General features: G+C 34.6%; 1 protein-coding gene across 1 annotated transcript; it reads left to right on the top strand.

Annotated features, from left to right (window-relative positions):
• Positions 1 to 516: 516 nt before the first annotated feature.
• Positions 517 to 5769, top strand: LOC145621128 (uncharacterized). The gene is made up of 7 exons (XM_081675861.1): positions 517 to 852; positions 1084 to 2777; positions 3352 to 3781; positions 3902 to 4064; positions 4899 to 5002; positions 5096 to 5187; positions 5426 to 5769. Exons 1-7 carry the CDS (start codon positions 521 to 523, stop codon positions 5497 to 5499), a joined length of 2889 nt encoding a protein of 962 aa, XP_081531987.1. The 5' UTR covers positions 517 to 520; the 3' UTR covers positions 5500 to 5769.
• The last annotated feature ends 7466 nt before the right edge of the window (positions 5770 to 13235 follow it).

A 13235-nucleotide genomic window follows, 5' to 3' on the forward strand; every position in this document is an offset into this window, starting at 1 on the left:
TATTTGGGTCAATTCGGGTTGTTCGGGTTCGGTTCAGGTCGGGTTCGAGTTTCTCTCAGTAACTTTGGGTCGGGTTTGGGTCAGGTTATCGGTTCGGACCAGGGATTGCCAGCCTTAGTATTTATAATCAGTATTGGAGGGTCATATGATTTTAAGATCAACATCTGTAAGAATCAAAACTTTAATAAAGTAAGTAGATGACCTGGGTGGTAGAATATTCATCACTTTTTTATGCTTTGAAAATCATTGTTCTGGCTGAGGTGTAAAAAACTTAAAGGTGAGAGGTTGATCTTCAATACCTCAGCTGCTTCATCAAGATTTTACTTCCGAAATTTTAATAATACTGTTAATTTGGAACAAAAATTGGTCCTTTTGCCTCTTACTATATAATCTCCAAGTTGTACAATCTTGCTTGATGCCTGAACCTCATATCATCTTGCCAATTATTTTTCTTGTGCTAAGTGATAGGTTTGAGATAATACATGATCATGGTCTATTCTACTAGTTTGTGCGCAGGTATATGCCATCGAGGGTTTGCCATGTTTTAAAGAAGTGTATATCTCGGTTATTTAATGATTCGACAAACACTAGTGCTGAACTTGGCTCCTTTGATTGGACCAATGCTCTGGGTGTGCTTCAGAACTCTGCCCTATATGCAAGGGACAAGCAGCTTACTTGTCGTGGTGGTGATTTAGTCAATAAACAAAGTGACAAAGGAACATCATTTACTCCAACCAATGACCCTCTTGCTGGTTGTCAAAGTGTACTGAATCTGTTGTGCAAGATGTGTGAGATTACATTAAGCTTCAAATCTTTCTCATGCTCCGTGCTTTACTTAATCAACTTTGAAAGGTTATGTTGCATTTAACTTTTCTCTCTCATGTCTACTCTTTTTTTTTTTTTCCTCTTTTTATTTGATTTGTAAATGCAAAATTATGTGTTATAAGTCCAATTTTGATTTTTTTTTTTCCCCTTTCCAATTTCCTTATTACTCTTTGATGTTCTTGTTTTCTTTCTTTTGATTTCTCAACCTTAGCTCACCTATGACTGCTTGCTCATCTGAAATGTAAATTCATTGTCCAGGCTCATAATTGGCTGCTTACTAGGTACTCATAGATCACCATATGTTCATGACCATCACGAGTTCCTTCGACTACTGCTGTCATGTCGCCGTGCTTTAAAACATGTATTAATGACATTCTGTGCGGATAAATCAAGAGTTTGTAATCCCACAAAGATTCCAATACTGTCAGAGGTTCCATCATCTATTCATTGGCTGTTGGAATCTGTGAAGATTGTCAGTACATGGTGGAATACATTATCATCACAGAACAGTAGTAGTCACTGTAGTGATTTGATTGTTTCACTGAGGGATCAGACTTCATACGTATTTCTCACTCTGTGCAAGCACCAATTTTATACTGCAATTCACTCAATTGCCAGTCCCACAGGCACTGGAAAGTCTGGTTCTAACTGTGACAACAATTGTTCAAATGAATTTAATTTTTCTGAGAAATTATCGAATGATGTTGAAGCTTGCAAAGGTGTAATTATGATAGTTGAGGCATTGGAGGAAGAGACAAAAAAGTCCCTTCTTTCTCTGAAAGAGGCCTACAGTGATGGAGATATGGAGGTAGATGTTTGGCCTGTAGATTTGAGTAAATTGTCCTCTTCTATATCTTGCATTCAAGGAATGCTATGGGGATTGGAGTGCGCTTTGAATGATACACTTGCAAGTGGTGATTATTTGAAAGTAAAAGTGATGAAGAGTAAAGATAACATCATGTCTAGAGTAGTCAGTTTTTTGAATCTTGTTATGGAGCTCATAGGTAAATCCTCTCGGATTTTTCTTCACAACAATCACCCAATCAAATTGTCTGATGGCAAGGGGCAGCTTAAGAATGGAATTGATACTGAACTTCAGAATCAAATTGGCAATTCAGGTTCTGAGATGACGACCTTAGCTACATGTGATCTTTCAAATGGTTCTGTTTCTAGTCGAAAGAAAAAAAGGTTGAAGTCAGATAATTCTCACTCTGTCATTAATGGTCTGACAGAATTTAGCTCATTCAATTACAACTGTCTGAAAATTAATTTGTTGGGGAGCTTCTTAAATGGTCAGAATCTAGAGGCAGCATTTTTCTTGAGAGGTTTATTTATTGTTTCTTCAGCAATTTTGAGGATAAGCACGCTGATTGATTTTTCATCCTTATCGGCTAACTTGATTCAAAATTTTCTTGGATGCTCTGAAGTATTGTTGATAAAATTCTCGGAAATGCTTGATATTCCGAGTTCATCTTCTTTTGTTTGGTTGGATGGTTCTGTTAAGTTTCTGGAGGCAGTAGGGAGTTTATTTGCATCAACTAGTTCCATCACAACTAGAAACGTCTACACCAAATTGGTAGAGTTGCACTTGAAAGCTATCGGTAAATGCAGTTCTTTACAAGGAAAAGGAGCTAGGTTAGCTTCCCATATTGGTTCAAGTGCCAAGATATATACTCCAAGCCGAGATTATGAATCAACTGTCAGTGACCCTCTCTATGGCTTAGACGATCTCAAAGCAAGGTTGAGGATGTCTTTCAAATCTCTCATTGAGAAGTCATCGGAATCGCTCCTTTTAACTGCTTTGCAAGCCCTAGAACGAGCACTATTTGGTCTACGAGAAGGCTTTCCAGTGATTTATGAGGTAAAAAAAGAAGGTACTGCCGGAGGTACAGTCTCTGCGATGGTTGCAGGCTCTGTTGATTGCTTGGACTTGCTTCTAGAATTCTATAAAGGTACTTCTGTTCAAAAAGTATTCTAAATATACTTTGTAAGTTGATTTTTATATAATGCCTTTACAATACTGAAGACCTTTTTTGATTGTTGTTGACTTGTCGTGGCCCTATTTTTCGCTTAATATGTTTACTTACCTTAACTTGGGTTGGAGAAGTGTAATAAAAGTGTGAGGAGAGTAATGCATGTCTGATGAAGAACTGCAAGGTATGTAAATAGTTCACCTGCTAAATTAGTAGAAGTTTGGTTGTATTTGTTCACCTGCTAAATTAGCAGAAAGCCTGTCTAAAATCAAATTTCACATACTCTTTAATAATATGAACTGAACAGTTAGAAGGCATACAGACTGTTGGTGCAAGCTCTGTTTCTTCTCAATTTGTGTCACTCTTTTGTGCCCTTGTGTTATATCAAGTGCTAATATTCTGGTGATATGCATTGCTTAGCTATATGATCAGAACATGAATGTGGCTCTAACTTCCCGTTTATTAATCCTTCATATAACTTGGTTTAAACATGGTTAACTGTTGATGCAATGACTAGTACTTATAACATGATTGATGTCTGATTCTGTTGCAGGGAAAAACCAATTGAATGTCATTAGATCGCAGATCAATAGCCTTTTTTCATCATTATTCAATATTATTGTACACCTACAAGGGCCCTCAGTATTCCACACAAAACCAAACAGTACTGCAATAAATAAGAATCCTGACTCTGGGTCCATGATTCTCATGTGTGTTGAGGTATTAACCAGGATTTCTGGAAAACGTTCTCAATTTCACCTAGATTCCCACCATGTGAGACAGTCTTTGCGTATACCAGCAGCACTTTTCCAAGGCTTTTGCTTCATTAAAGCAGGCAAAGATTTTCATCAAAGTTCCATTAGATTGGATGGCAAAGAGTGTGAAGAACTTGAAAGTTACTTTTCGGTTGACAGGCAGTTCTCAGTTAACTTATATGCAGCATCTTGCCGTTTGTTGTGGACAGTTGTAAAACACCGCAATAGGTATATATTTCTTTTCCTTTTTTTTTTAATTTTTTTTTATTATTAATTTTGTTTTTAAAAGTCTTATTACTTTCAGCAACTTATGTACGTATGTCTACTAACCATATTGTAAATTATTAGTGAATGTATACAGTGTATTGCTGAACTTCAAATTTCACTTCAAGCACTCCTCTATTGTCTAGAGATTATTAATTTTGACTCAGAAGACCGAAAGGCTTACTTTACTTGGGTTTTGGAAGATGGTGTAAAATGTGCCAGTTATCTGAGAAGGGTTTATGAAGAGGTATGTGTTAAGCTAACAGCTGTTATCTGCCTTTCATTTCATTTGGCTCTCTAGCTCTCTATTGCTTGATAATAATCATGATTACCTACACTGCTGTTTCTTTTAAATTTCTTTTGCTATTAGTTGAAAGACTTGAAACCCAAATTCTTTGCAATATTCCCAAATTCCCATTGATTTCTCCATGTTGAGTTTCTTGTGTGGTTAGTTGGTCCTTGACCAATTCTGTACATGAGAAGTGTACTGGTTTAGACATGGCTTCTTTCATACCGAGGACATGCACTTTACTATCAGTCCATAAGTTCTCTGACTTCTCTCTATCATATTAATTTATTATGGCGAACAATATACAAAGCTGACAATATTACAATCACCCCCTAAGGATGGGCTTGTCTTCTAGACAGGGGCTTCTCAAGCCCAGGGGTTTACAATTGGTAATTATACTTTGGGTACTTATTCTGGAACTCATACCGGTGCAGTACATTAGTTCAGGGAATTAAAAACCTTTCAGCTGAATATGGTTTTTTTGGTAACAGAATTCTCGTAGTAACTACATTTGGAGCTGGTCATTGCTAAGTGATACGATTTCAATGGTGAACATGCTTATAGCCATAAGATACTCGTTCTAATTGGTCATTGAAGGCCTATGAATTCACTTCTGGCCTTGTTATTACTGAATGTGCATTGTTGTCGACATGAGTTGGTAGTAGTTCAAAAATCTTATTTAAATGTCTCATGGACTTATCTATATAATATTGACTTTGGAACCTTAATTACTGGATTCTGTTACACTCCCTTTTTAATATCATATTTTGTCTTGTGTATCATTTTTTGTAGATTGGACAGCAGAAGGATAATTTAGGTCAACACTGCTTTATGTTCTTATCAGAATACATTAAGGTTTATTCAGGCTATGGTCCACTGAAAATGGGAATCAAAAGGTAATTTTTCTTTTAAGACTTCTGACGAGTATTACATGGTTACTCATGGAGTAGTACAAAAGATTTACAATTTTCTTCTCAATGTATTTTTAGGGAAATTGATGAAGCCTTAAGGCCAGGTATCTATGCTTTGCTAGATGTTTGCTCAGCGGATGACCTTCAGCATCTTCATACTAAATTTGGAGGTAAGCAAAATACGAAAAAATCACCAACTAAATTGGAAAATTCCTTGCTATATAACATACATGCAGAGTATCTGTATAGTTGAAAGGGGTTTTTTTTTTTAGAAAAAAAAAAATAAAAAATTGAATTTGTTAACGCATATACATCTTAAATTGACAATGCATAAGTACATAAACAATTGTGATGATTAAATTCCCAATGGTTTCCAAAGTCTGACTTTGATGATGTTTTTTGTTACAGAGGGTACTTGCAGAAGCACCTTGGCAAGTTTGAAGGATGATCACAAACGTCAACAGTATGAAGGAAAAGTGTGATGAAGTAGACAGTATCCTGCATTATCCTTCTCTGATATGATCGCCGTTGTGTACATAGTACCACGGCAACAATTTTGAAACCTTGCGTTATGAAGACTAGATGCGCCTGCACACAAATCTTGTGGTGGTTACAGAATAGCACAGTGTCAGCTCTTATCAAAGTCTTCATTGATGCACTGCAGGTCCACAACAACGAACAGATTCAGCAGAGACGAATTGCTTTCAACACGGCCAGCTGTGTTTGTCTCAACGAGAAAGATGCCGTGGGAAAAGAGGGGGGGGGGGGGGGGTGGGGGTGGGGGGTTAAGAACATAGTTCAATGATGTTACAGTTAGGAACACAAACATTTTCACATTGTAACACTTATTTTAGTAGATTACCATAGTTTTTCACATTAATTACATAGGTAATCAAAATTGGATAGAATGATAGTATGATACTAATAGTGACACAATATAGTGGCACATATATTAATTTAATGATCAAGGAAGTCCAATCATTGTAGCCCAATACATCAACCCATATCTACACACTGCACAAGTCGGCACTCGGCAGTGCCCCACTAATGAAAATCCATTTATTAGATGACAAAATTATTCAATCCTTTTTTTTTTTTAATTTATTTTTTTTATTGCAAAAATATCTCCTTTTTGCTCAGCAAAACTCCAAAATGGCTAAGAATATTACAAAAATACCCTTGATTTTTTTTTTTGTTCCTTTTATCATCTTTATGTTGAATTTGAGATCTTTTAGTATATGTCATGATAACCCCACTTCAGAAATAATACTAAGCACAAACGAGCAACACAATAAATTGACATCTTCGTGGACAACTTTATAGACCTTAATTAATAATCCCAACCTTTTTCTTTAAAACTCCCCTCTCCAAAAACACCACTCTTCCTTGTGAAAGGAAAAAATGGTAAACTACTCATATCATGAATGTTATACATATCCACCAAGAAGAAGTCCCTCTATATTTGATGGATTCACTCTAAGACCTCTTCCTTACCCAGTTCTCCTAATCCTCTTACTAATCTCATTTTTTCTTGGCATAAAATTCTACTTTGTTTCTCAAGAAGCTGCTGAGGCCGTCGAGTTTGAATTTAATTGGTTGCTCTTGATCACCCCTTTACTCATCATCTTCGCCGTTAAAATGATATCGTCTTTCCAAGGCCGGCGAAAGTCCTACGGTGGATGTACCGCCGGAAGGTGGGCCCCAACGGGCTGTTATTGCTACAACTGCCGTGCTTATTGAGTTGCTTCTTGTACTTCTATAATTGTACGTAGTAAGTTTTTAATCATATGTAATTTGATATTTAGCACAATACTACGTTGTGTAGATGGAGTATATTTGTTAAATGTATTGTTTCATAGTGTTTTAAAATCTTTATTAATACAAGTTCAAAGTGTAAGTGTAACAAATACTCCGTACGTTGTAATTTGTACTGTATAATACCGTAATACGTGTATGATGAGCTTTTGAGGCTTGTAAATTTTGTAAGTGATGTCTAGATATAAACACTACTTGATCGAATTTTATTGTGTATGTCATTTACTTATTCAGTAGGTTTTTTAATTTTTATTTATTTTTTATTAATAATTAGAAATTGAAGCGAAGATAATCTAGTGATAAATTGATAAACCAACAAGATACAGAAAATTTACATTCATAATAATTCGGAAATTTTGTTTTTTACCACCTCACAAAAACACGAAAATCTCTTTGACCACCTCCCAAAAAAAAAGTATTACTTTACCACCTCATAAAAAACACGAATATAGGTTTTACCACCACTTAACTGATTCCGTTTAAGATTCCGTTAAGTGGGCCCATAAAGCCACGTGTCGTGTTATTATTGGCCAAAAAAAAATTAAAAAAAAAAGAAAAAAAAATAAAAAAAACCATAAAACTACCCAGCCACCACCACAGCCCCACCACCACGCCACCACCCAACCCACGACTACCCCCCCGAACCTACCACCAGTGGCGCGGCTCCACCCCCTCCCTCTCCCAACCCACCTGAACGCCCCCTTCCCTTTCCCGCAACCGCAATCGACCCAAAAACCACCAACCCACAACCCTCAATGACCACGAATCCCCCCCAAAACAGCCACGATTCCGGCCACAAATGGCCGAAATCGGCCGATTAAAGCCACTCAGCCTTAAAATCGGCCGATTTCGGCCATTTGTGGCCGAAATCGTGACCGTATTAGGGAAGGAGGGTTTTGGGTTTGGTGGTTTTTGGGGGTGTTACGGTTGTGGGAAAGGGAGGGGGAGGGTTTAGGTGGGTTGGGGCTGGTGGTGCGACGCTGGTGGTGGTTTCGGGGAGTGCTGTGGTGAGTTGGGGGGGAAGGCGGCGGTGGCGGGGGGTGGTGCTGTGGTGGTGGCTGGAGTAGTTTTAGGTTTTTTTTGTTTTTTTTTTAATTTCTCTTTTTTTTTAACAAATAAAATGCTGACACGTGTTACCGTGGGCCACACTTAACCGAATTTTTGGATGGAAACCGTTAAGTGGTGGTAAAACCTATATTCGTGTTTTTTATGAGGTGGTAAAGTAATACTTTTTTTTTGGGAGGTGGTAAAAGAGATTTTCGTGTTTTTGTGAGGTGGTAAAAAACAAATTTTCCTAATAATTCTCACTAAAAAAAAAAAAAAAAAAAAAAAAAAAAACTCTTCCTTTGTAGTATATTGTTCTGTGTAATTTTAAAAGTATTTCCAATTTTAATAATTTAGGAGTTTGTAATTAAGAGAAAATAAAATTTCCGCCAACAAAGGCGGCTGTGTTTGGTTGAGCCATGCCACTATGCCAGTACTCAGTAGGCATTGACTACTTTCTATTCTAAGCTAGACTTTTTTCATTGAATTTTATAAAGTGTTATTAGTGGAGAACGAAAATGATTCTAGCATAAGTTACTTACTTTTTCTCATACACTTTTTTCTTTTTCTTTTTTTTTTTCTTTTTTTTTTTTTTTTATGGAAAATTTTCACATATATAATATATTGTTAGTGTCCTACTCCGTATAATTTTGTAATAATTATACTTTGTATATATTTCATACTTCATGTATATAGTTTAATTCACACCAAAAAAAAAAAAAAAAAAAGTTACTACGTACATTCTTTTGTAGGATTAAAGATTTTACGGATTTTTATTTACTATTTGGTTCTTTTTGCGCATACAAGACATTTCACACACAAATAAAAGTACATCAGTATTATTTTGAGAGCATATATATGCTCACGAACCAAAGCAAGTAAACAACTAAATCCTTAATTTTCAACTTTTCTCAAGGGAGAAAAAATTGAATGTACGTACAAAAGTATACGTATTTGTTACGGTGAAGGAAGTATAATACCACATGCATAATATCAACGTTACTTTACATTAGTGGTGTCAGTTCTTGGAATTTTATTTTTGAAAAAGGGAAAATAAAGGGACCACTTTTACGTAAATATTAGTTTGATAAGATATTTTTCTAATTGCTTATAATTCCAATCACACACCCACTTGTTACTTACTTACTTATCCTCATCTCAACCAACTTCAATTCATTTTCTCTCATTGTCTCATTGATGTTAGGTACACTTTAATTTAGTGATTTCACTTTCACCTCTAAAATAGTACACATTTCACTTTCATTGGGTAAAAAAAATAAGATTGTTGCAATTCTAAGTAAATGGATGTAATATTTCGTCTTTTGGATGTTTAAATCTAAGTAGAGGATAAACTATTGATCCGTAAAAAGTCTTTTTGTAATTAAATGTATATACAGAGTAAATTAGTTGATTTTGATATCTGAAAGTGGTAAATTTTATGAGAAACTATAAATCTAAGCAAAATTGTTAACAAATTTAAAGCCATCATATGAGTAAATTAATAGTGTGTGTTATTGCTAGTCCATTTTTAGTACCATTGCCCATAAGTACATATATAACGAACAACCATGTGCTACTTTAATTTTTGGTGGGTCTAATGAAAAAGTTGCTTTTATTTTTTAAATGATACAATATTTGAATCTATTTCTGCCATATTATTAAATTGTAATGTGCCAATAATGCATGGGTTCATTATATGGCTTACTAATTTATGTATGGGTAGTACTATTTGACGTCGTCCACACTCCACAATACAAGAGCAAAGAAAAGATACATATCTCACTTACCATAATGCGCGACTACTAGCTTATTAGCTACCTTGTACAACAAATTAAACTTCTAATAATAACTTTACTCTAATTAATACGAAGTATTAAAAAATAAGTGATCAGAAAAATATTAAACTCGAGTATTCTTTTCTTCAATTACAAGTAAATTTTCTTGGGGAAACAACATGATACACCAAGTTCCTAGCTCAAAATACATAGAGTGACCTAGAAAATGGTCCAATTGGCTTGAAACGAAGATTGGTAAGACAACAAAACCAAAACCACTACCACCACCACGGCGACTCCCCAAGGGAAAGAGGCAGCCGATTGATAATAAATCGATGTCGTTTGCGACCCAAGTTTCTTTGTATTAGAGAAGAATTGAGAATACCAGTCCCCATACATAAATAAGAACCCTACCAGAACAACCAGCAGTATCAATGGAATTAAAATCATCGAAAATGACACGTTACTTTCGAGCTGAGCCTTGTAGTCACCATTGGATGATGAGAAGGATAATAAAAGAATAACGATAGCAAAAACGGCTAGTAAACGAAGAGGAAGGGTTGATATGGACGAAAGTGTTTGGTTTGTCCACCCTTCATCTCTCCATTCTCGTCCCCTTCTTCTAATTTGTGTACATGACTCCATTTCTATATAAATTTCTAGCTAGAAATTAGTCTTTCTTATTTAATTTTGTACGTAGAACGTAATAATAACCATTTTGGAAAAGTATATATTGCTCTATATATACTAAGATTAATGTACAAATACGCTTTTTGTACACGAAAAAAGTAGGGGGATGTGTTGTATTTTTTTGGGATTACAAGTTGGTTTTGGTATAAATGCGTTATTTAGTGTAAAAGAAAACCCTAATGGTAGAATTCATGCCTCAGCTTTTGTAAGTGATTAACTTTGCCTACACGCAAAACATTGATACCAACATATAAGTATGACAGTCTACTTTATATGTACTTACGTACATATACATTTACATATTATACTAAGAAAAATAAAAGGCATGTATGTCATCATGTACATGGTATATATTAGCATGCATAGCAATAACTGTTACTTAAAAAGAATATAATTATTGTAGCTGGACAAAGTCCAATCAACATGAATTAAAATCAATTAAGACTGTTGATCATAGGAAGATTTTAATAAATTTAAAATAAGAGATAATGACATTTAATTAATAACTAACTATATATTATAAACGTAGTATTATTATCATTTGAACCAAAAGCAATAGTAAAAACAACAATATACACAAAAAGCAACCTATATACAATGACAGTACAAATTAAATATAAGCAAGAGACAAAACAATTATATTATACATGTTTTCCAAAAGAGATTTGTAAGAAACTAAGGAATCTAGAATGAATCGCGAAATTAATTAACATAATAAGCAGTGCATATAACCATTTCATATTTAATTTGTTATAAGGTATCCTTTGAATGTATCGTGTACGTATATATTATTCATCTCATATGATCAGATGATAATATGAATCTATTCAAGTGTCTTCAACCTTGGTGAAATAAACCTTGTGTTACAAGATGAGCCGCGGTAGAAGCAATAATCGTGGTTGGATCACCAAGAAGAATGGAGAACACAGTGCTCAAGAAAATCTTGAGTATTTCCAACCATTTGTTCCTAGAAAATGCACCACCTTTCTTGGACTTAGGTATAATTGGTAGCTTCATTTTCTGAAATACATTTAAAGAAGAGTCTCCTCCAGCAGTGGTTACATTAAGATAAGAGGAGGTAGTGGAAGAACTTTGCATGGCCATTTCCATAACACAATAGACGTGGAAATTATAGTCATCATATTTAGATACATACGACCATCCAGGAGTCTTCCTTTTTGCACCTGCTATATTAGATCTTGTTAATTCGATTCATCATCATATGTACTTTCAAAATATCCAAATTTTTAAAATTAATCGTGTATAACGACAAAGGGTGTATTTAAAGGGAACATAATATTGTTTTTTCTTTTATTTGTTCTACGTACTCCTCTTTTTTTTTTTTCATCTTAATCAAACAAAAAAGTAAAGGACATGGAAGGTGCCAGGAAAGCGATAGATAACTAGAAAGTCTAGAATAATATCTAGAAATGATTAAGTATAAAATGACCTAGTCAACATTTGTAAGTTTAAAAGAAATTGTCTTGTTATTTTTTTAGTGATCCTGTTTTCTAGTTCTAGGCTTCTAGCAAAATATCACAACAACATACAATTAAGTTACGTACTACATACTCCGTAAGTTACTAATTTAATAAATTGGTCCATACATATATTAATATATATGAAGTAGTATGAATTGAATCTTTACGTAAAATTACCCAATGAAAAATTATATATGGAGAAAATATAATGTAACACGGAGTATATAAAATATAGTCAAAGGGAGAAAGTAGCTTAGTGTACTAACCGCTGAGCAGCTTCCTTTTACACCAAGCACAACTAGACGGTCCTTGCTTCTCAAGCCAAAAAGTGACATCTCCAATATTAATTTTACTCTCTAGCTTAGCACATTTGGGGTGGAAATCCCACCCCGTCTTAGAACAATGATACACGAACCCCTTAACCGTCATCCCACACGCGTCACAGCTCCTACACTTGGTGCAATCAACACTAGTGCAATTAGGCCCGGGGAGGGGTCGTTCAAGAAATCGATATTTTTGTTCTTGAATTTTCAGCTTAGGGGGTGCAAACATGCATTCTTGGTGTAAATCATAGTTACAATCTTCACATCTGTATCTTAGCCCCATGCCTTCCATTTTGCACCCGTCACATGTGTATGCACCTTGGCGATTGACCGCCACGAGTGGATGCTCTCGGTGACTTGGATGACAAGTCATTTTGTTACTTGACATGGTTCAACTCAAAACTTAATCCTATTAGGGTAATACATATATATAAGATTAGTAACCTACTATATTGATCATCTCATACTCAAAATCAAGAAAAAAAGGACAACTTTTAAGTATGTACATATAATATATATACTAGATCAAAATTGAAAAGATATAAAGGACAAGATTAATACCTTTTGTAATAGAGAGTTTGTATCTTCAAGACTTCAATACCTTTTTGAAATAATGAATTGACGTATATACTTTCATGGATGATTGGATGCCTTAATATAACTATATATAGAAACTTTTTTATGATTTAATTAAACACTAAAATACATAAAGTTTATATATTAAATTACGTGTAGTTCTGGTTTATAATTTCCCTTAAGGTTCATCGACATTTACTTGAAATTTCCCAAGGACAAAAGTCAAATACGTGCATGCAATAATGTGAATAAATGTCATTTGAGATGTTGCTAGGTATAGTAGTATGACGATCGATCTTAATAAACATATAATTATATATCATCCAAATTTTATCATTTGTTTAATTAACTTTGGTTTTGTTAATGGAAGACATGACAGGGAAGTTACTAGGTTTTGAATTGATCAAAGAAGTTGATGAAATGCTGTTTTCAAAGAGGGGTTTAACTATGTGATATCTCTTTGTTAGATAGCTACTACAACTACTTTTGGGAAAAAAAAATAATAATAATTCAT

The sequence above is a fragment of the Chenopodium album genome, chromosome 27 (genome assembly GCF_948465745.1).
Source record: "Chenopodium album chromosome 27, dcCheAlbu1.1, whole genome shotgun sequence".
Classification (NCBI taxonomy): domain Eukaryota; kingdom Viridiplantae; phylum Streptophyta; class Magnoliopsida; order Caryophyllales; family Amaranthaceae; genus Chenopodium; species Chenopodium album.

Bases quoted from the DNA above. Each gene is read 5' to 3' on its own strand.
- LOC145621128 (XM_081675861.1), top strand. From the start codon at position 521: ATGCCATCGAGGGTTTGCCATGTTTTAAAGAAGTGTATATCTCGGTTA. The intron at 3,782-3,901 runs GTATATATTTCT...GTAAATTATTAG, and splicing joins GTTGTAAAACACCGCAATAG to TGAATGTATACAGTGTATTG. The intron at 5,003-5,095 runs GTAATTTTTCTT...ATGTATTTTTAG, and splicing joins CTGAAAATGGGAATCAAAAG to GGAAATTGATGAAGCCTTAA.